Source organism: Tenrec ecaudatus, chromosome 16 (genome assembly GCF_050624435.1).
Source record: "Tenrec ecaudatus isolate mTenEca1 chromosome 16, mTenEca1.hap1, whole genome shotgun sequence".
In the NCBI taxonomy this organism is placed as follows: Eukaryota; Metazoa; Chordata; class Mammalia; order Afrosoricida; family Tenrecidae; genus Tenrec; species Tenrec ecaudatus.
In genome coordinates, this window is record NC_134545.1 from 7,189,990 (window position 1) to 7,213,230 (window position 23,241).

At 47.3% G+C, this 23,241-nt stretch overlaps 1 protein-coding gene across 1 annotated transcript in view; it reads left to right on the plus strand.

Annotated features, from left to right (window-relative positions):
• ATP2A2 (ATPase sarcoplasmic/endoplasmic reticulum Ca2+ transporting 2) overlaps window positions 1–23,241 on the plus strand; it is a 46,427-nt gene that overhangs the window by 21,851 nt on the left and 1,335 nt on the right. The window contains exons 6-18 of the mRNA XM_075534451.1: window positions 8,607–8,687; window positions 9,987–10,072; window positions 11,389–11,853; window positions 13,667–13,755; window positions 14,085–14,187; window positions 14,596–14,727; window positions 18,017–18,139; window positions 18,228–18,446; window positions 18,858–19,193; window positions 19,762–19,982; window positions 20,486–20,688; window positions 22,607–22,692; window positions 22,888–23,021. Of these exons, the coding sequence (XP_075390566.1) occupies window positions 8,607–8,687; window positions 9,987–10,072; window positions 11,389–11,853; window positions 13,667–13,755; window positions 14,085–14,187; window positions 14,596–14,727; window positions 18,017–18,139; window positions 18,228–18,446; window positions 18,858–19,193; window positions 19,762–19,982; window positions 20,486–20,688; window positions 22,607–22,692; window positions 22,888–23,021 (2,278 nt within the window). The remainder of the gene's footprint in view (window positions 1–8,606; window positions 8,688–9,986; window positions 10,073–11,388; window positions 11,854–13,666; window positions 13,756–14,084; window positions 14,188–14,595; window positions 14,728–18,016; window positions 18,140–18,227; window positions 18,447–18,857; window positions 19,194–19,761; window positions 19,983–20,485; window positions 20,689–22,606; window positions 22,693–22,887; window positions 23,022–23,241) is intronic.

Genomic DNA, 23,241 nt, shown 5'->3' on the forward strand with positions numbered 1-23,241 from the left:
AGAAAACCTGGACTACTGTCCGAATTATGCAGGACACTTGACTAACAAGGTAACCGGTCCAGTAGGTGCTTCCTGGCTGCTGATACAAAAATACTTGGTAGTAACCCACCAAGCTGTCAGCTTTGGAAATCCTGGGACCAATTCTCTGCCCTGTAGGGTTGCTGGAAGGTACGATCACCTTGACAGCACCCAGGTTTCTAATTATAAAAGATGCCTGTTTCTAATAATGTGACTTATCTGGCATTTGTTGACCATTGAGGTCAGAGGGTGTCTTTCGGTTGAGATTGGGATGGCCTGGCCGTCAGCCTTCAGCTAGCCGTGGACCCTAGCAGCCCATCTCCCTGATGGGAATGTTCAACGGCTCAGTTCTGTGCTGTAGGGCAGACTCTGGGTGTTTTGGTGAAGGGCTAGCTTTGCAAATACTCTAGCCTGTGCCTAGAGTTTACCCAGCAGAGCTTGTCTGTCTTCCTGTGCTCCATCACCTTTGGAACCTTTAAAATGCAGGTTCAGGGTTGATGTTTGGGGTCCAGTGGAGAACAAGGCTCTCTAGACCAGAGTTCTTAAGACACACTATATAATTTCAAGGATTTTGTTTGCTTTCTTCCTTTGAAGCCCTTTCCAAGAATCTAGCCATTTGGTTTTAAATTTTGAAGTACAGGGAAAGTGTATCTGGTGTAACAATTGATAGGGTCTTGCTGGCACTTGGATCGACACTTTGAACCTGTTTCTAATGCTAACCATAGAAGCCAAGGGGTATGGTTAAATGAGGTGTTGAGTGTGTCTTTGTGTATGCTATGAACCCAGGACAGGTTAGGGCCACAGGTCTGAGGTCCCTGCATCCAAACACAGTTGTTAGTTACTGTGGTGGCTTAGACTCATGGCAACCACATGTACAATGGAAAGAAATGCGGTTCCTGCACCATTTTTACCAGTGATGCAGGTGTGAGATTCCTTTAGCCAGGTAAGTGTGATTTTAGTGGGTTTCCCCTAAGTTCCTAGAGAAACAGAAGAGAGGTATAAGTCCATCTTTTATTTATTTATTTTTTAAAACAATTTATTAGGGGCTCATACAACTCTTATCACAGTTCATACATATACGTACATCAATAGTATAAAGCACATCTGTACATTCTTTGCCCTAATCATTTTTTTCTCCTCTTTTCTTTTTTTTACATTTTATTAGGGACTCATACAACTCTTATCACAATCCATACATTCCCTGCCCCAATCATTCTCAAAGCATTTGCTCTCCACTTAAGCCCCTTGCATCAGGTCCTCTTTTTTTTTTTCCCCTCCTTCCCCTTTCCCCCCTCCCTCATGAGCCCTTGATAATATATAGATCGTTATTTTGTCATATCTTGCCCTATCCGGAGTCTCCCTTCCCCCCTTCTCTGCTGTCCCTCTCCCAGGGAAGAGGTCACATGTGGATCCTTGTAATCAGTTCCCCCTTTCCAACCCACTCACCCTCCACTCTCTCAGCATCGCATAAGTCCATCTTTTAAAAGCTTGGGTAGAAGCAGAGATCAGGGTGAATGTATTAGAACCAGAGACCGTTTGGCAACTAGAGCTGTGCCATAGTGTCTGGGCAGCTAAGAAGTTAAGAACCACGACAAAGAAAGGAACTCTGGAAGGTCTTCCCGGCCCCTTAGGTAACATGGGCTTGCCCTTGGCCTGAACTGGTTTTCCCGGGGTGGGTACTTCCTGACTTCCTGCAAGCACACCTCCTTGCCCCTCCCCGTGACTCAGTGGGAGTCACAGGACCAGTAAGTGCCAGCCTTTTCATTCTACTGTGGTCAGGATTTTAGAAGCCAGGTGGTATGTGGGAAATATCTTTCTTAAGTTTGACAGGACATCACCAAGATAGGCAAATTGACAGAAGGTAGTATAAGAACTTTTGAAAATATAAGGTGCTCAGCACTGCCCATGCATGGGAAAACATCAGAATGAATATAGGGAAAAGTTAGGGATCTAATTTTGGCAGAAATATAAATATACAGGAAAATTCTACTTCTGTAATTCTATCCTACATACAATTCTATCATTACTCCCAATATTGTAATCAGAACATCTGAAGCACCAGACAGGCTGTGGAAACAAGCATTGGCAGAGCCGGGCCCACTCCCAGCTATGTCAACCTCCTCCCCAGAAGATTGCGCTACAGAGGACAGCTCTGAAGCTAACAGCCCAGGGAAGAGGGGCGGCTATGCCCACATCACACGGGAACAAAGTGAGGAGAGAGAGTGGACCACATACTGTCCCACCAAGCCCCAAGGAAGACACTCCTGCTCAAAGTAGACAAGACAGAGAGAGGGCTGGGCCGACCCCACCATGGACACAACACCCCCTCACTGACCCACACTAGAGGCACTGTTCAGGAATTGTGCTCAGGCTGATAACACGTCACCCCCAACTGGGACAAAACACAAAGGGAGCGCAACAGAGCAGCAAGGAGAACAAAGAAATTAAGTTCCTGAGGAGTCCCGAAAATAGTCTTCAGAATCGAAGGGCAGGACTTGGCACCTCATCAGAATTGATTGGAAAACATACATAAGGGTCAGGCAGACAGATGTGGAACTATTTATAGGCTCTCCCCCCCCCCCCTTCCCATGTCTATATAAAATAAGCAAGATAAACAATCCTGAGGAGAAAACAATAGGACCTACAGTTTGGGTTGGGGAGGGGGAAGCAGCCAACAAACTGAGGGACATGGGAACAGCAAGGGATGGCAGCGAGGGTATGGAATGCTTGGTGGGGTTTGTTCAAGGACATTGTAGCCAGAGGTATTACTGAGAGCCAAATAAAGGTTGAACATGATAGTGGGACAGGAAGAAAGTAAAGGAAACAGATAAAGAACTAGGAAACAAAAGACATTTATAGAGGGCTAAAAATAGTCATGTGTGTATGTGTGTGTGTGTGTGTATATATATATATATATATAATCCTATATAGGGATATAAGCCTATGTTCATATATTAAGTAGGTGGTACATTGGTTCTCAAGTACTCCCTCAACGTAAAAACGCTTTCTTTTAATAACCTGAGATTCTGTGACTCACCTTCCTGATACGAAGACAAAATGGATACATAAACAAATGTGAAAAAAGCTGATGGTGCCTAGCTATTACAAGATATAGGGTCTGGAGTCTTAAAAGTGTGTAGACCCAAAGCCCAATTGGACATGTCCTCAAAAGAAGGGTCACAAGGAAGGGTTGACAGCCAGGGTGTAGTATAGCACCCACGGAACACAACATTCCTCTACTTCTTTAATGTTTTCCTTCCCCCTCCCCCTCTATAACCCTAGTTCTACCTTACAAACCTGCCTAGAGTGGCATGTACAGAGGTACAGATAAGAACTCTCAATACACGGAATCCAGGATAGAGAAACGCCCAGGAACAGTAATGGGAGTAGCAATACCATGAGGGTGGAGGGAATGTGGGAGAGAGGGGGAACCAATTGCAGGGATTGATGTATATATAGCCCACCCCCAACCCCAGGGGGATTAACAACAAACGGTGAAGGGAGACAGTGGATGGTGTAAGAAAAGAAAATAATTATAATTTACCGAGGGAGGGACAAAAGAGCTGATAGCAAGGACTCGAGCAGAAGGAAAATGTTTTGGAATTGATAACATGTACAGATGTGCTTGATACAGTTGATGTATGGATTGTTAGGTGGTGTGAGAGCCACCCATAAAACGATTTATAACAGAAAAGTAGGTGAAGGGAGAGTCGAACAATGTAAGGCATGACAAAATAATTTATAAATTATCAAGGGTTCATGAGGGAAGGAAGAGTGGGGAGGGAGGGGAAAAATGAGCTGATACCAAGGGCTCAAGTAGAAAGCAAATGTTTTTTTAAAAAATGATAGTAACACATGTACAAATGTACTTGAAACAGTGGATGGATTGAGGGATGGATGAATGGTGATGAGCTGTATGAGCCCCCAATAAAATGATTTTAAAAACTATTAAAAAATAGATTGGTGACTTTGCTCCAAAGACTGACCTGCTGCTTCTCTTTCTGTGTCTCACCTTATCCATCTGTAATCTGGGGACAGTGGTGCTTTGGGGTTCCTTGGGAAGGTTGAGAATAAGTGGCTATGTATGCCCTTATAGTGGTGCTTGGCATAGAGTAAGCCTTCTCCACATCTGAGTGTTTGTTCCAGCTGTTTTGCCATTTTAAAAAGTGACAGATCTGTATTTTAAAAGCCCTGATTTTCTTTCAGAGAAAGGTGTAGAAGATCTGTACTGTTTGCAGTTTGGTGTGTATTTTCTGCCTTAGGGGAATAATAATAGGGCTTTTTCCTTTCCCTGTCCTTGCGTTCATACTGACTCATACTGACCTTCCTGTAACTCTCGGGGTAGAAAGCCTCCTCCCTCTCGCCAAAGGGACATGCTGGTTTTGTAATCCACTGAAGCCTGCCTGGTGGGTACATCCAATATTGCACTTTAAACTGCTTAGTAAGTGGTATTGAATGGGTGGGAAGGGTGGTCTTCCTCTTATGTTCTAACAGTCACTGCAAATGCTTACTTGAGCTGTGCCCATGGTTCACTTTTTGGTCAATTGTATTCAAACTGTTCTTTCATAGGAGCTTCTACTCTTTAGATTTGTCTTATTTACTCTTCCTTTGATGACCTGTTGTAAATACTTAGATCTGGAGGGGAGCATGGAGACGAGTTGGCATTATAGGATGGTCATTGGACACAGTTATGCCAAATGGAGAGTGTGGAATCAGTGCCCTGGGTCCTGACAGTCGTCACTTGCAAGTCTGAGCTCTCTCAGTTCAATTGTTCATGTAATTGCTAACAGGCCCTCTACACCACTGTGACAGCTTTTTTGTGCTCTCCAATTGAAGGTGGTTGTGGGGAGGAGCCTGGGAAAGGGCCAAATACAGAACACCCCACCCACCCCCAATTTTAAAGTTACATAGATTCCAACTTCTTGGCAACTCCATGGGACAGAGAACTGCTCCAGAGACTTCCCAAGGTTGTAGTCTGTAGACATCTCTGCCCCAGAATACCTGGTAGGTTCAACGGCCGTCCCTTCACTTTGAAGCTGGTGCTCACGCACAGTGCAAGCAGGTCTTCTGCACAAAAATCCAGTTTGGAGCAAATACAGCAGCATGCTGTGACAGCTTACAAGGATTCCAGGCCATGGCTGAACGGGAAAGGAAAACTGTTATCTATTAGCGTCTACAAATTGGGTTCCTCTAGTAAAGAATTTCATTCTTCCTGCCTCACTACAAAAAGTATGACTCAAATTGGAAGCATAGTGAAGCTATTTGAGTAACAGTCAAATGTTTCAGTAAATTAGGTGAATTAATGATGAGTTTTCTAAGGAGGTATTTCTTAACAGTTTTCTTTTAGATACTTAAAAACTTTGCTATTGATTTTTTTAACCATCAGTGTTTATTTTTGCCATAAGAGAAAGTGATATAAGTATCATGACTTATGAACACCCCTTTCTAGATCTTAAGGTAAAGAAAGTATATATTTAACTATCATTCCAAAATGTGTTTTTCTGTTATCTGACTGTCTTTCAGTAGGTGAGAACCCCCAGTGGGAACTCTTTATTTTATGGAAGGTGACAGAGCTCTGGACTTAGGAACCGAGAGAGGAATTTGACAAGTGTCAGAGGTTAGACAGGTGGAAGGTAGTTATTAGAGTGGTGTATTTTATATCTGATTGACCCGAAGAGACAGGGAAGAAAAAAATCAGAGGATAAAATTGCAGAACATTCCTTTGGCAAGAGTTAGAATTTTCCACTAGCGCTTGCCCTCAGGCTGCTGACATGGCCCATCAGGGAAACATTGCTGGAGGGGCTTGTCAGGAGTGCCGCCTTATCCTGCACAGAAACCTGTGGACAAAGCAAAGTGGTTCAGTCTTAGGTATGCTGGCCTTACAGCCACGGACCTTCCACCCTGTGTTGAACCTGTTTAATGTCCTGTCCTTACAGTGGGGTGTGCAGCTGGTCAAGCTGAGAGAGGACCCAAGGTTCTCTCAGCACCTAGGAGAAAGTGGCGTACGGTTTGACTTGGCACACATGGCACAGTCCTGGGAAAGGTGCCTCATAGGATCTTTGACCCTAATTATCGTGGAGGTTTTTCTTGTACTGATTTGTTCAGCAAGTCTGGGAAAACTTTACAAATACAGATTCCAGGCCCCTGCCTCAAATTCCGACTTTTGAAGAGTGGTGGCAGCTGCTCAGAGCGCTCCTCTTTAAGGGCTCCCCAGATGGTTCCCCCTGAGTGGTTCATTCTGGCTAAAAGCAAATATTGGAACCATACGGTTTCTGCACAGCCCAGAGCCAGTCTTCACACAGGTATAGTATGGGCCTTTAGGGGAATCAGGGGTTTTTTATAATGCCTGTGAAAGAGAATTTGTATGCAGCATACAGTCAGTGTTGGTCCCACCTTAAGCCATGTTACACCATGATATTTACTACCTTGAAAGCAACTTCCTCTCCAACTGAGTAAATGCCAAGACCCGTGAGCTGGCACCACCCTGCCATCCTTCTGTTCTATTTGGGTGGCTGTAAGTGTGATCAAGACGTTGTTTTAAATAGGGAGATTCAACTTTCAATAAAAGTCAGGCGACCTTGCGGTATCAAGGCCTGTTAGTATTTGGAGATTGTTTATAAGGATCCCTGGTGCTGTGATAGTTACATGTTCAGCAGATAACTTCAAGGTGCAGTTGAAAAGCACTAGCCTATCCAAACTCAGGACAATGAGGGGACTTTCTCCTCCTGTACAGAGTTACTAGTCTTGGAAACTCATAGGGGACAGTTTTAGTACGGGGCCCTACTTGCGTGGCACACCAGTGGCTTCTGCTCCTGTAAGACAGTGACACCAACCACTCCAGGAATCAAAAAGTAAAATTCCACGTACTTTTCTACTTGTGAAAGGACACGTGGGGTCAGATGATGGCAAACAGAAGAATTTTCACTCGAGCAGCTTACAGTATAATTTGTCGCAGGTCACATTCTCCTTTAATCGTCTGCTGGAAGAACCCCCTTCAAAGAGGGCAAGAGCAGGATTCTGTCAGGATTGGAGCTTCTCGTTTGTGCTTTCTGACGATTGCTTGGTGGTTGCATAAGCATTTCCATCAGGAGTTTCACCATAGCTCACGGTGTCCCTGAGGTTCACTAGTGACAGCTCTCCTGTGCTGCCCGTGACCATGACTGCACTGCCCATGTTGGCATGTTGGTTGCAGCAAGCCATCCCACCCTGCATCGAAAGCTTTGAAGTGCAGGAATAGGGGACTGAAGTGAAGTATTTAACCAGTAAAATGAATCTACTTAGTAGACAAAGCCCTTGTTCTAGATTAATGTGCATTTCTAGGAACATCTTAACTAATTTCTAGCTGTTTGGGGCACTATGGAGGGGCGTTCAAACCTTGGCTGTATCTGTGATGGTCTGGGTGTGGCACTTTACTTTAGGCCAGACTCAAGAGATGGCTCAGAAGGGGCCCAGAAAAGAGATGAGATGTGTTCAGTTGACCTCCCCCACTTAACACACAGTCCCATCTTTTTTGCTCTCTTAACTTGGAGTAGAGATCCTCCTGGGTAATACAACGGGATGCGTTCAAGAATTGAATGTTGAACAGGAATGGGAATCGTGATACCAGGGGGTATGGGCAAGGTGGAGGGAAGAGGGAACTGATCTCAATTCAATGAACAACACATAACCGCACACAACCCTCTAGGGGAGCGAACAACAGAAACCATGTGGGAAGGAAGACAGCAGTTGGTGTAAGATATGAAAATTATAATTTATCGAGAGGTCACGAGGGTAGGGGGAGGAGAAGCTGATACCAAGGGCTCAATAGAAAGTAGATGCCTAGAAAAGAATGATGGCAACATATGTACAAATGTGCTTAATACAATTGATGTATGGGTTGTTGTAAAGCCCCCAATAAAATGATCTTTTAATTTAAAAATAAATTCCATATTATGTGAGCATGTCCACAGAGTATATCCTGGAGTTTATGGGTAAAAACATGGAACATTCACAATTTTGGTAAATATTTCCAAATCGCCCTCTAGAGAACTTACATGCCCTGTTCCTCAGCAGGCGTGCAGAGGTTTGGGGCACAGGGGAATTCAAACTGCTGGCAGGTGGTGTTTATTGGTATGCTAAGGCCCAGAGTTTGTATGCTAGTTGCTCCCCATCAGTGCTTATCTCGGCCTGTCTCCCCTCACCCTGACCCGCCAACCTGGTCTGTGTTCTGAACTCTCAGCTGTTAATGTTTGCTGGTTTGAGCACCTTCCCAAAGAGCTACCTGCTTTTTATTCATAGTAATTTCACTTTTCTGATGGAACAAGCCGTGGCATATAATCCCACCCAACACTCCTGCCTATCTTTGTGTCCTGGGCCCTCAGAAAATAACTGAGTTACTTATGGTTTATTAAACAGACCCGTAGGCTCAGAGGTGTCTGAGCATAGCTAGCTCAACTCCACACCCTCCCGGCCACCTTGCTTGTTGTTCTGGTAGATAGTTCTATGTTTGTATATTTTGTGTATATACTCCTTTTATTCTCTTTTAAAATGTGTTTAATCTCCAGACAAACTTGTCTCTGTGATGCTTATTTGAGCTGCTTTTCCCCTAGTTGGTGACAAAGTTCCAGCTGACATAAGACTGACTTCCATCAAGTCGACGACTCTCCGAGTTGACCAGTCAATTCTCACAGGTAATTATCAGAATGGTTGGGTTCTGGAGCCTTTTCCATGTCCCTGCTGATGGGTTGACTGTCTCACTGTCCCTCTTCGAAGATCGCATCTCAACCCTCGATGCAGTGTTAATTTGGGACTAAGGCATGAAAGGCACTAGCTTTTTAAGCTTTTTGTTTAAAGTTTTAAAAATGAAAGCTGGTATGAAAGGTTACTCCTTACCCCTTCATTAGCACAGGTAGTGCTCGTCATCCTCCTGTCCTGTGGAAAGGGAGGGAGGGGCTCTGGCTCTAGGGCGGGATGTTTTCCTCTGGAGAAATGGCTAATCGCACATCTAGCATACTTCACAATCAGCAAGCGCTAGCACAAGAAAAGGTTGGCGAAGATTGCTCCCTGGCAGTCCCACACCAGATGGGGGACTGTTGGGCACCCTTTCCCAGTTTTGTTTGATAAGGGTGGAGAGGCCTGAGGAACTGGAAATAAGGTTGCCGGGAGATTAGCTTTAATACAATTCTATCCTGAATTAAATTGTGAGTTAATTTGAAACGTCAAGGTTTTGAACGCCAAGATTTTTTGGTCTGATTGTCAGTTTTTAAAAGCAACTAGTATTATGAAAGTAGCCGTTTGAGTAGCCTGTGCTCCCTGTACTGTGTCTTTAAGAATAGCCTGTCTGCAACATATGGACAAGTGTGCTTGATGCAATTGCATTATGGATTAAGATCTGTAAGAGCCCCCAATTAAAAAAAAAACAAACATCAAAATCCATGCTGTGTCTATGATAAAATATGCCCACAAGGAAGAGGGGGGAAAGCCTGTCAGAGGTCATCAGGTAATGCTTGCATTAACAGCACCAAGCCCGCAGCTGAACCAAACAGTATTGGGGGGTGGGGTGTGTTTTCTTATAGTTTTTGATGACATGGAGTGTTCAGGGTGCCTGCAGATGACTTGGTTTCCATTTTGCTTAATTAAGAGAATGGTCTCAACAGAATTTCCCCATAAATGTTTTGAAGCCCGTCCCCCCCCCCCAATATTATAAGTTCTCTCCTTCATATAAATATTGTATGTTCCCAATCCTTGCCAGTGAGTTAATTCCAACCACAGTCACTTCATAGGACAGAGTAAGACTGTGCTCTAAAGTGTAAACTGTTATTTTGAAATTATATACATTTTAATCCTGACAGTCTTTTCTTCTAGAATTAGGCTGGTTTTACCTCCTTTGGAGGAATTGGGCCTTTTGTCCTTTTTCCCCCCCGCAGTGGATGTTGTGAGGGTGGGGTGAATAGCTTGGCACTAACCATCCCGTCTTGCCATCTGCCCAGGTGAGTCTGTCTCCGTCATCAAGCACACGGACCCTGTCCCTGACCCACGAGCTGTCAACCAAGATAAGAAAAACATGCTCTTCTCTGTGAGTATCCGTCCTGGTTATTTGTCTTTGGCCATGTTTTCAAAGAGGAGTGTGAGGAGCAGTCCCTGCCTGTCTTCTGTGTTGGGCCCACAGCGGTGTTGGTGCTGTTTCCGAAGGGTCATCAGTCTGTCAGCTTCCAGTGGGAAGCAACACCGTGCATGAGGGGGCTTCACAAAGCTCTCTTCATTCCATTTTTCCAAGAACTTTGTCAAGCCCCCTCATAAATGTAAAGTATGACTTGTTACCAGCTGTTTTAAAGCAACAGGATGCTACGAGTTAGCAGTGACTTGATGGCAGCAAGTTTGCCTGGATATGTGGGGGAAAGCTTTAGTCTCTGAAGGATGCTTTCAATATATGTTTGGTGTTTGCTGCTTAGTTAGTAAGTCTAAGTGAAAACTCTTGGGTAAGTTTCCCATTGAGCATAAGGGTACTTGAGGCATACTTTCAGTTCCTCTGTGGATTTGAAAAGTTTTAAAGTAAGAGGTTAGGAAAACTCACAAGAGCTTAGTTGTTTGGAATCTGAAGTGGTGTTTCTAGTGGTGGCTGCCTGTAAGTCAATGGGAGAGACTCTGCACTCCTAATTCGTGCAGTACTAAGTCATTACAGTTAAAATGAAGTATAGCCTCCTAACTCTGGGAATCAAACTAGGGCAGGGTGTGTGGCTTGTGTGTATGAATCTTGGACACTAGAGAAGTGGTAGCCCATGGGGCTGGCTGCACTTCTTCTCACAACTAGAGAGAGATCAGGAGACGCACTGCCACCCCATTGATCCTAACTCATGGTGACAAGAGAACTTCCCTAGAGGGAGCAGCTAGTGAGTTCAAACTACCAATCTGGAGCAGCCGCGGCATTCTCAAACAAAAACTTGCTGCTATTGAGTTGATGCCAACTCATAGCCACCTTGTCATAAAGGCCATGGTAGAACTGCCCCTGTGAGTTTCTGAGATGTTAACTGTTGACAGGAGTAGAAAGCCCCTCCCCATCTCTCTCCTGAGGAGCAGCTGGTGGTTTCAAAGGACTGATTTTGTGGAGGACAGCCCAACTCAAAACCACAACGCCACTGCAGCTCTTCTGCAGAGGCATTAGAACTGCGCTGAAGCCCACAGGGAAGGTTTCGTTGAAGTAGAGGCTTGAAATGGTCCGGGGGTGTCCACTTGGAATTACTAAGGGGCTGACTGTCTCAAAGTAGCTACAAGAGGACCTTGGAGAAGGTGGATGCATTAGTCAGTTTACAAAAGCAGAATTGGCTGGATGGTCACGTGTTCACATGGCAAAATGTGGTCTGTCCTCTGACTTGTCCTTTGTTTCACTCCTAGGGCACGAACATTGCTGCTGGAAAAGCCATGGGAGTGGTGGTGGCCACTGGGGTAAACACCGAGATTGGGAAGATCCGGGATGAGATGGTGGCGACGGAGCAGGAGAGGACACCCCTCCAGCAGAAACTAGATGAGTTTGGGGAACAGCTGTCCAAAGTCATCTCCCTAATTTGCATTGCCGTCTGGATCATAAACATTGGACATTTCAATGATCCAGTCCACGGTGGCTCCTGGATCAGAGGTGCCATCTACTACTTTAAGATCGCTGTGGCCCTGGCTGTCGCAGCCATTCCGGAAGGCCTGCCCGCTGTCATCACCACCTGCCTGGCCTTGGGAACCCGCAGAATGGCAAAGAAAAACGCCATTGTTCGAAGCCTGCCGTCCGTGGAAACTCTTGGCTGTACATCTGTTATCTGCTCAGACAAGACTGGTACACTCACGACAAATCAGATGTCAGTTTGCAGGGTAAGGACCCATACTTATCTGTGTGATTTAAAGAAATTTACATCGTATTTTGGTATCCTGGAGCCCAAGGAATCTCCAGCGCTTCCTGATAATCCTAAAATTATTTCATGAAGCACAGGACTGCCACATGGCTGCCTTTCTAGTATTAAGGGGGATGACTTACACAATAAACCACATCGCAGACCCCCAGACATTACAGTGCCAAAGTGATAGGTTCTAAAATGTTGCATGTGCTCTCAGAAAACACAGGGAACACGTGCCCATAGGCGTAGGTCCTTCACGAGGGAACCGTGAGGAAGAACAGCTGAAGGATTAGGGAAACGTTTCTAGGTTGAGACCATCGCTAGGTAGGTCTACAGCACTGACTGGTGTCCTTGCTTCTAGGGCACAAATCCAGAACTCACAGGATCGAGCCCTGCATGTGAAGTGGCAAGAGCTTAGTTTCCCTGGAATATGGAATCACCTCTTTAAAGGGCTCCTGGGGGCTTAGAGGGGATTTGCCCCTTCAAATGCCGGGCGATTGCTGAGAGCGTCCTTCTTTGTCAGGGAGCTCGGTTGGGATAGCTTGGGGAACACTGCTCTTCCAGGGAGTGGGCTGTACTCCTTTCACAGCGGGGCTGAGCAGAGCAACTGATGAGCCACTCCTTGGACCCAGAAGAGGATTTCCCACGCGGCGTTGGTTTCACCCAGTAAATTGTTTTCACTTAACCAGAAGCCTTAATACCTTGAATAGTCTTTTTACCCTAGGAGAGTAACCCAAGGGGGGAAAAAAAGTTGTTTTAGTCTCCTTTAAGTGGTTTGATTTAAAATGTTTTCTTTGATTAGATCTGAGAGGGCTTGCCTGCTCGAGGTGGGTGTTGGTCTGCCGTATGGCCCCAGACAGTGGTGGTTGGTCATCAGTATTCGGGTGGCAAGAGGCAGCTTGCAGTGTGTTGCGTAACCGCCCGCAACTCAGGTCACGGCCCCTCCTGCCTGGCTTCGCTGCTCACACCCAGTTAGGGGGTGGTAACGATGAAGGCATCTTGGCCTCTACCAGAGTGGATTTTTAAAAAGTCTTTTTTTCCCCAGAAACTTTGAGCACCCTTGTTTAAAAAGTAAAACCTTTCGTCTGTACCAGAGTGGAATAAAGAACTGGGACAAGGGTGAGGTCGCCAGTTCCCAGTTGTGTTCTTAGTGCAGGTTGGCAGTCCTACTCCCAATTAAGGGGAGGTCACATAGCTCTCCATAGGATAGGTGTTGCTTGTCCTGGGCCCCTGAACACGTTTTACTTTGTAGAAGAGACAAAGTGTCGAGCTTCTTTGCAAAGAGCATTTTGGACAAGCTTCATTTTCTAAGTGACTTAGGTGCCAGCAACCCTCTTGTGCCCGGCTCTGCACCTTCATGTTTTTGTATTTGCCCCTCTACTACATGCCTGAACTGGGGCTCTCTACCCCAGCCTTCTTAAAAAGCACTTTGTGTCTAGCAGAACACGCATTTTGTCCCGAGACTGCCTTTGAAATGAAGCCTTTGGCACTTTCAGCATTTGAAAACCGGCCAGTGGAGCGCCTCCGCCTTGAAGAAGCTGCTTGTACTCGCTCTACAGTTAGAAAGGCTTTTCTTCTGGGGAGCATCCTGCTACCTCCATTTCCTGTCGGCCGTCCCACTGCCCACACATCGCATCAGCAGTGCTGCTCCTCGCGGCCAGATAAACTGCACTTCTGATGCGCGGCCCCACTCAGCAGCTTTTAGGAAAATGGCTTTCTTTCATTGAGGATGACTTTTTGCCTGGCCAAAAGCTTAGACTTTGAACGCCTTTTACGTTTTTTTCCTGCAGATGTTCATTCTGGACAAAGTTGAAGGTGATACTTGTTCCCTGAATGAGTTTACCATAACTGGATCCACATACGCACCTATAGGAGATGTGTGAGTAGTCCTCCCCGTGCCATGTAAAGAACTTGTATAGTTTGCTCTGGATCTGCAGAGCAATCCCCCACGCCCACACACAGACTAAACGCACAGCTTCAAAGGGCCCTTTTCCCGCCATCCTCAGTGTTGGCTGCTTCAAGCCCAAATTTCCAGTTCTCTCCCGGTAAGGAGATTGACAACCACTTTGTATCTTTTTCAGCCATCAAGTTCTGACACCAGAGGATTTTTCTGTTTTTGCCTAGTATTGACTCTAGTAGCCTTAGAATATTTGGTCATGTCTCTTCGCACTTGTGGGGACATCAGAATGTGTCTTGTTATCTTGGCAGGCATAAGGATGATAAACCTGTGAAGTGCCACCAGTACGATGGTCTTGTAGAATTAGCAACGATTTGCGCTCTTTGTAATGACTCTGCTCTGGACTACAACGAGGTAAGGAAGTCCTCGCGTCCGCTGAAAAGCCAGCCCTGCCCCTTGGGGAAATGAGTGCTCCGGGCTTCATTTCCCATCTCCAAGGGGACCTCACAGCGTGTAGGCGAAACTGAAAAAATCCCATGAACCTTGGAAGCCCCCTCATATAATTACTGAGTGAATAAAGCCCAAGATAGAAATAATTTTTCAGACCAGCAGCACTGTATCTCTGAAAACAAGGGCCAGTTTTGATAGTTTGATAATAAAATATTTAACCAACAAAAACTAATATAAACAATGATAAGGAATTACCGATAAAACTTAAAAGCATGACTTAAGATTCACTTGCTCCAGCAATTGGATAAACATGTGAGTTAATAGAACACTTTGAGAGAAATTTACCTGTTTCTGTTTTCCTTCCCAATACAGGCAAAGGGGGTCTATGAAAAGGTGGGAGAAGCAACAGAGACGGCGCTCACGTGTCTGGTAGAGAAGATGAATGTGTTCGATACGGAATTGAAGGGTCTTTCTAAAATAGAACGTGCAAACGCCTGCAACTCGGTCAGTGTTGATTGCATCTGGTGTGTTGTTCTTGTCACCTGTTATCAGTCTTAACCTAGCCTCCCTCGTCTAGTCAGTTCCAACTGAGACTCCTATCTCCTCCAACTGCCTGCCAGTGGCCCTCATTCACTGCTAAAATAGCCTCTGTGCCCATTTCACAAAGGAAGTCCGCATTCAGTAGATGCTTTCCACAATCAGCCCCGTGTGCCCACCATCTCTCATCGCAAACCACTCCCCTCCCAGCATCATCACAGTTCCGACCGCCGCGTGGTCTTCCCTAGCTTGGGAGAAAGTAATGGTGTGGTTTTGTAATATGTTGCTGGCCTGCTGCAAGGTAACTCGCGTTTACACTTGAACCTGAAAGCACTCATGCACATCACTTGTCCTTTCCCTACATTTTTGGTGTGATGTCATTTCACCTCCCCAGTTTTTAAAATGTACTCCAGTCCATCTCCTGCCTGAGAGGGTTCCTGGTCAGGGCTACCGTGTCCTCAGGACAATGGACAGATCCACTGGGGCGATTGCGTACCATGACCCATTAGAGTACATGACGCAGCAACTGAAAAAGGGAGACGTAGACACAGATGCCCTCAGAGTAGAAAACTTCAAGACGGAGATATCCGTCTCCAGAAAGCTGGAGTGACATTGAAGCTTTCACCCTTGTGCCCACTGTGCTGTTCATAGGACTCTTCATGCCCACCGGCACAGAACACACTGGCTCACCAAGCAAGGCTCGGTACACATTTGAGGTGGAAGGGGCTGCATGTTTAAAACAAAAGGCCAGCTGCCCAGCACCTCCAGTGTCCAGAAGCTCAACATGTTTAAATCCTCCATGTTTAAAATTGATGCTGTAAAACTCCACCTCAAACCAGAAATGAAATTAAACACAAAGTAGGAAAAGACAGCAAAGACAAGATCAAAAATCAATGTTTAACTACTTAAAGGAGATCTCACAGGACTTGTCAAGGCCTGGGTGTTTTCACTGGTAAACTTGACCCGACACTGAGGAAGAAAGCACCGTGAACTCACGTACCAAAACCAAAGACTGTGGCATGGACACAGGGAAAAGAGTTAAAGATACCATTAATAGCAAGTGGAGTCAGGTAATACTAGCTCAGAAATGAGCAGACAGTCGGATTCAGCCCTGATTACTTCCTTCTTGAGCCTTTGTGACTTGGAAGGGCCTCTCTGATGCGGCTGCCCTCCCACAGAACCTACCAGAACCTAACCGAACGGGTGATAGCATCTTCCTGCTCAGCGCAGGAGATGGGACTGCCCTTCCCCTCTGCTGGCTGAAGTGGCAGCTGAGGGCCAAGATGAGAAGCAAGTTGTCCGTAAGCTCAGCACAGCAAGGCAGAAGCAAAGAAACCCAGGCCCTAGAATTCAAGTATATCTCTGTGTCATCACCCTGGGAACAGTTGAGCCCAGGCTCTGGTGAAACCACTGCGGCCGGCCACAGCTGCATGCAACCTCCCCTGCCCTAGTGGGCTATGGACAGGCCAGTCCCAGCCATGACCTGGCCAACCTGGATCAAGGATGTACAGGTCACCTGTCTGAGAAGCACACAGCACTCCGGTGAAGTGTTCCTGAGTCCCTAAAGGTCAGGGAGGCGCCGCCAAACAGCCTTTCTGGAAAGTCTTTGTTGCTACATGGCCTTGATGTGTGCCTGTCCCAGACCCTTTGTGCCATCTTTCCCTCACCAACGAGGTGGCACTGTGGTAAGGATGTCAGAGGGCTCAATTTTGGCGTTGGGGGTGGTGTAGACACTGTGTGTTTTTCCAGATATGTGCAAGTAGTTTAGTGATCGTGCACAAACTGAGTGGAGTGGGTTCCATCCAACCGCATTTGGGGACACGCACCTTCTGCAAGGCAGTGCAGAACTTGTGCCAGGGCCCTTCCTGCCTTTACGTCATTTGTCACTTTAATAGTGAGTGTTCTAAGAAAATAGCTTGAACATAATGAATGACTCAGCCGAAATAGAGTTTGTCAAGGGAAACAGTCATGATTCAAAAATGGAATCTCACCTGTGGATTCCTGCCCCATCTCTAGGGCTTCTGTAAAACTGGACCAGACCAGGCTCGTGCCTCCGTCTCAGCATGAACCTCGATGAACAGCTAACCACAAACAAATCATCAACACGAGGCGAGTCCCGGCAGAGCCACCCAGACAGGTTTAGAACTGCTGGCGCACCCTGAGCTCCCCACCTGCAGGATGGCCTGCTTCTAGACACTGGGGTCAGCAGAGTCTTGCCTCCAGGCTTCCTCTGCCTCATTGTTTCCACAGCAGCTTCGTCATAGCACTCCGTCACTGGAAATTCCTGGTGCAGACTCCTTGCCGTGCCTAAGAGCCAGGGCCTAGTCTCACCCCTCAAGGACACGGCTTCCTTTGGGGCCCACATCTTCCACCCAACAACTGCACTACCACCTCTGTCCTCTTCCTGTCCTCTCGTCAGGGAGACAAGATTCAGCACAGTCGTCACCAGTCTGCCAAACTGAGTTAACGGAGTGTCCTAGAGAGATGCCGAGTGCCCTTGAGTTTCTGGTGCTTGTTAAGGAGGAGTCTTAATGGGAAGAAAATCAGGTCACTCACAGTGTGTAAGCCACATGAAAGGTAGAAAACCACATCACCATCTCTCTGGGGGTGTGTGTGTGTGTGTGTGTTCAGTCATTACAAGTGTGGCTTGTGCTTTCCAAGGGGCCCGATGGCACCGAGGTTGAGCGTTGGGCTGTCAGGTGGAAAGCATCAGCCGCTCAGAGAGAGAAAGAGGAGACTGTACTTGCATAAAGAGCAACAGCCTCCGACTCTTGCCTGGGAGAGTCGCTATGAGTCAGCATCGACTCCATGGCAGGACGTTTGGTTGTATGCCCTCTAGCTACTATAACGAGAAAACTATCACTGGTGGCAGGAGGGTTCCCCACTACTGCACTGGGTGGCCTCCTTTGTGTGTTAAGGAGAGGGGAGCTGGTCAGAGCTAACTTGTCCATTCATAGAAGAGCCCCGCCACACCGGGTCCTCTCCCCTCTCTGGGTGAGCACACTGCCCAGAGCAAGCGTTCTCTCTCTGGTCCGATATGCCAGCATTTGATTTTAGCACTTGGCTGACTTGCACAGTCAGTTTCCTCTGACCCTCCACTTTCTCTCTCAACTAGAATAAGGAAAACATCTGAGGGCGAGGGCGAGTCTTCGTTTGGTCATTGATGCATCCATATCGGCTCAGTAGGACATTTGACGGAATGAAATATTTTAACAGCTCATCTAAATGACTGCACATTTGTCTCTCTTTACCACAGGTCATTAAACAGTTGATGAAAAAGGAGTTTACCCTGGAGTTTTCACGCGATAGAAAGTCGATGTCGGTTTACTGCACTCCGAACAAACCTAGCCGAATTTCAATGAGCAAGATGTTTGTGAAGGCAAGTACATGCTCTTGAATTGGGGCATCCTCCCAGCCTGGGGCCGTCCGTGCTGGTGACAGCAGTGTTCGTCTGCCCCTCTTTCCAGGGTGCTCCCGAGGGTGTGATTGACAGGTGCACCCACATCCGAGTTGGAAGCACAAAGGTTCCCATGTCCCCTGGGGTCAAACAGAAGATCATGTCTGTCATCCGGGAGTGGGGCAGTGGGAGTGACACCCTTCGGTGCCTGGCTCTGGCCACACATGACAACCCCCTGAAGAGGGAGGAAATGAACCTGGAGGACTCAGCCAACTTCATCAAGTATGAGGTGAGTGCTTCTGCACCGACAGGGACCACTGGGCTGCAGGCGGCGTCTCAGCCTGGGAATGGAGGCTGCTGTGAACAAAATGCTGATTGCATTAACACAGGCTTGTTCTTCATTTATGAAGCTCTTGAAATAGCCATTGTTAAACTCCAGCTGCGCTTTATCTGACCTGGGAGAGAACATCTGTGGTGGGCACTGTTTGTCTAAGCACTAGCCCTCTGGGATCAGGCAGGGTGGGGGCTGTGTTCTAGTCAGCAGGGGAACAAATGGCTGAGCAAGCCAGATGGCAACAGTGTCCCTGAACTGTACGTGTGGAAATGGCAACAAAACAGAGGAGAGGCAGAAACTTGCTGGGGGGTGGGGGAGAGAGGGGAGGAGCGTTCTGTTGAAACAGACAGGCCTCTCTCCATGCAGACTAACCTGACCTTCGTTGGCTGTGTGGGCATGCTGGACCCCCCCAGGATCGAAGTGGCCTCGTCAGTGAAGCTGTGCAGGCAGGCAGGCATCAGAGTCATCATGATCACCGGAGATAACAAAGGCACTGCTGTGGCCATCTGTCGCCGGATCGGTATCTTTGGGCAGGACGAGGATGTGACGGCGAAGGCCTTCACGGGCCGGGAGTTTGATGAGCTCAGCCCCCCAGCCCAGAGGGACGCCTGCCTGACTGCCCGCTGCTTTGCACGGGTGGAACCTTCACACAAGTCCAAGATCGTGGAGTTTCTGCAGTCATTCGATGAGATCACAGCCATGGTGAGGGTGCCACACTGTGGCTTGACCTTTGAACTAGAAGTAGTGAATCCAAGACTGGATTGTGTTTTGATTTGGCAACTGCTCTGACCCCTGCTACCTGGCTGCTATTTCCTCCTGTGAGTTGCAAACAGAACCAATCTATGTGACTCATTTTCTTTCTACCAGGTATTCCTCGTCCTTTGTCCCTTTGTTCCCTTCTCCCCTTAGAAGCACCACCATTCTGAATTCAGTAAACACAGACCCCCGGGGATGACTGACTGTGTCTTTGCACTTCACTGCTTTTTAAAAACACACATTTTAACTGGGAAATTGCCCAGGGAAACCTCAAAGGAGAGTGAAACTTAAGATTTGCTGGGGATTTTTATCAAAAAGCCACCTGGGTCCTCTGGGACTATCAAGGCTGACCACTCATTAAGAGTTTTAGACTCAAAAACCTACAGGGGCAGAGGCACATAACCAAGTCACATCTCATCTGTCAAGTTCAAGCACAGGGACCTCACTTCCCCAGGACATGGTTATGGTCTCTTTTTCCTGTCTCCTCCCTGAGCATCCCATGTCTGCCTTTCAGACGGGAGACGGTGTAAATGATGCGCCGGCACTGAAGAAGTCAGAGATCGGCATCGCCATGGGCTCTGGTACTGCTGTGGCCAAGACTGCCTCTGAAATGGTACTGGCTGATGACAACTTCTCCACCATTGTGGCCGCCGTCGAGGAGGGCCGGGCCATCTACAACAACATGAAGCAGTTCATCCGCTACCTCATCTCCTCCAATGTCGGGGAGGTCGTTTGGTGCGTCTTTGCGGGCTCACTTCTCTTCCTGTGTTCTTGCAAACTTTGCAATTGTTTCCCCAGCAGTGTGTGGGGTGTGTGTGTGTGTGTGTGTGTCTGTAGTTGGGAATGGGCACTGTGACAGACCCAGAAATTAGTTTAAATCAGCGGTTCTCAACCTTCCTAATGCCGAGACCCTTTAATATATTTCCTCATGTTGTGGTGACCCTCAACCACAAAATTATTTTTGTTACTATTTCATAACTAATTTTGCTACTGTTATGAATCGGGTGACCCCTGTGGAAGGGGTTGCGACCCACAGGTTGTGAACCGCTGGTTTAAATGAACCACTTCCATGGCCCTCTAAAAGTTTGTATTAATTAGAAGTTGGGTATAATGTCTTATGATTGTCTAAACAGCTACTTTGGGCAACTCTTTGGTTGCTCTCTGTGATTGGAGGATGCGTGTGTGTGAAAGTTGTGGCAAAAATAACCTGAGGTCCCTCTCTTTCCTCGTGGTGACAGCATTTTCCTGACCGCGGCCCTGGGTTTTCCTGAGGCATTAATTCCTGTCCAGCTGCTCTGGGTCAACCTTGTGACAGATGGCCTCCCAGCCACTGCTTTGGGCTTCAACCCTCCTGACCTGGACATCATGAATAAGCCGCCCCGGAACCCCAAAGAGCCGCTAATCAGCGGGTGGCTCTTTTTCCGTTATCTGGCGATTGGTTGTGAGTACAGTTTGTTACTAGATAAACTTCAATGATGCTTGGAGGCCAAATGTTTGTCATATCACTGGTTTGGGAATGCTTGAGATTCTTTACTCCTATATTAGTGTAGCAAAACCTGTAGGATGCTCTTAATCTCTAAGGAGCTATTAATTCTGGCCCTGTTTAAAACTACTCCATCCCTTACAGCAGTGGTTCTCAACCTTCCTAATGCCGTGACCCTTTCATACAGTTCCTCATGTTGTGGTGACCCCCAAATCATAGAATTATTTTCGGTACTACTTCATCACTCATTTTGCTATTGGTATGAATCTGAATCACGATCCCTGTGAAAGGGTTGTTCGACACCCACCCCCCCCCCCAGGGGTCACGACCAACAGGTTGAGAACCACTGCCTTACAATCTTCTTCAGCTGCACCATGGCCTTGGCTTTGGTGCATGAGAGAACCATCAGGTATAGCCCTCCCCCTCTGGGAGTTGACTGATCCTAACAATGGGCCCTGACAGAGCTGCAGTCACAAAGCTAATGGGTAACCCAGCAGTGTCCTCCTGCTCTACACAAGGCTGTCTTGGGCCTCAACCATGTTGTACAATAAGCAGTGAGACACAAAGACCCCAAGAGGAAAAGGAGCTGGAGGTAGGGGCTTGCCCTCTCATCTCTCGGAGGGGATGCTTGAACAGAAGAGTAACCAGAATGCAGAGCCATGCCCACCTGGCAGAAGAGGGAGCCATGCTGGCCCCAGACCCTGCCAACAGCCAGCATGCATCTCTTTAACCCTCCTGACCTGGGTGCTAATTCTCTTCCTACTTCATAAGCTAGGAAAAGGGGGACCCTGGATGTACTTAACTCCCCTAAGATCCCATAAGAAGGGCCGTCTGGTCTTTGAGCCTTGCTGGGTAGAGGTGGTTACAAGGTGGCCTGCTAACTACAAGGTTAGTTCAAAACCCTATGGGCCGTTCCAGGGGAGAAAAATAAAGCTTTCTATTTTCATTCATTGTTTTAGCCCCCTGGGAGGAGAAGAACCAGTCGGTACAATGTAGCAACAATGAAACATGCAACTTTCCTCTAGTTCTTAAATGCTTCCCCCTCCCCTCCACTATCATGATCTCAATTCTACTTTACAAATCCAGCTGGACCAGTGGTGAAAGTGGCAATACCAGGAGGGTGGAGGGAAGCCGGGGTAGAACGGGGGAGTTGATTATAAGGATCCACATATAACCTCCTCCCTAGGGGACGTGGGATGACATACTATATGACAAAATACAATAATTCATAAGTTAACAAGGGTTCATGAGGGAGAAGAAGCGGTGAGGGGGCGGACATGAGCTGGTATAAAGGGCTCAAGTAGAAAGCAAATGTTTTGAGAATGATGAAGTTAACAGATGTACAAAAGTGCTTGACACTATGGATGGATGTAGGGATTGTGATGAGTTGTACAAGCCCCCAATAAAATGATTTTTAAAAGTTTGAGCCTCAGAAACCGACAGGGGCAGTTCTAATCTGTTCAATAGGGTCACCATGAGTAGTCCACATGGAAAACGATCAGTGAGCGTGCATTTGCAGATGCATATGTGTGCGTGTACCTAGGAGTGACCTACATGTACTGACTCTAAAAGCGACTGGTGTGTTCAACACACCTGTGTGCTGATACTTAGCTTTTGAACCAGCCACCCCAGGGCTCCTAGTGATGGCTGGGCCAGAGGCTGTACACTGGTATTTAGTGTTATCAAGTGGGGGCACTCCCGTTCTGAGGTCTTTGAGGTAATGGTCTGAGGAGGGGGTGTTCCAGACACTGCCCAGGAAAGGCCCTGTCAGCCTGTGTTGAGCAGTTGCTCTCAGGCTGCTCATCTTGTAGTGGCGAGTGGGCCTGCCATGAAAGGGGCGGATAGGTGTGAGCACTGTGCTCTTCTCTGTCCCCAGGTTATGTGGGTGCTGCCACTGTGGGTGCTGCTGCATGGTGGTTCATTGCTGCTGATGGCGGACCGAGGGTGACCTTCTATCAGCTGGTAGGTGGCCTCCTTTACTGGTTGCCTTGGCTGCAAAGCTCCACTTGTCCTTGACCTTGCTTGTGGTTTGGTGTCCCTCCAACCACTCGGGCTGTGCGAAGCTGGCTGCAGCCGGGCTCGTGTCTGGGAGTGGAATGGAGGTGTGGGGCTTGGGAAGGCGACCCCGCTGATCTGGAACTTGGTGTTCTGCTGCAGAGTCACTTCCTACAGTGTAAAGAGGACAACCCTGACTTCGAAGGCGTGGATTGCACAATCTTTGAGTCCCCGTACCCAATGACAATGGCACTTTCTGTCCTTGTAACCATAGAGATGTGTAACGCCCTCAACAGGTGAGGACCCCCAAGCTCTGGCTGAGACAGAGCTGTTCCAGGGGGAGGTTGGGGGTGCTGCCTTAGATGTTGCTGGAAGCCCCCGCAGGCTCCTGACCTTTAGCAACAAGGCAATTAAGCCAGTAACAAAAATGGAATTTCTAAATAGAGTTTGCTAGGCCAAAGCCCAGGGTGGAAAGTGCATGCTTGCCCTACATCAGCAAAGCCAGCTGAGACAGGG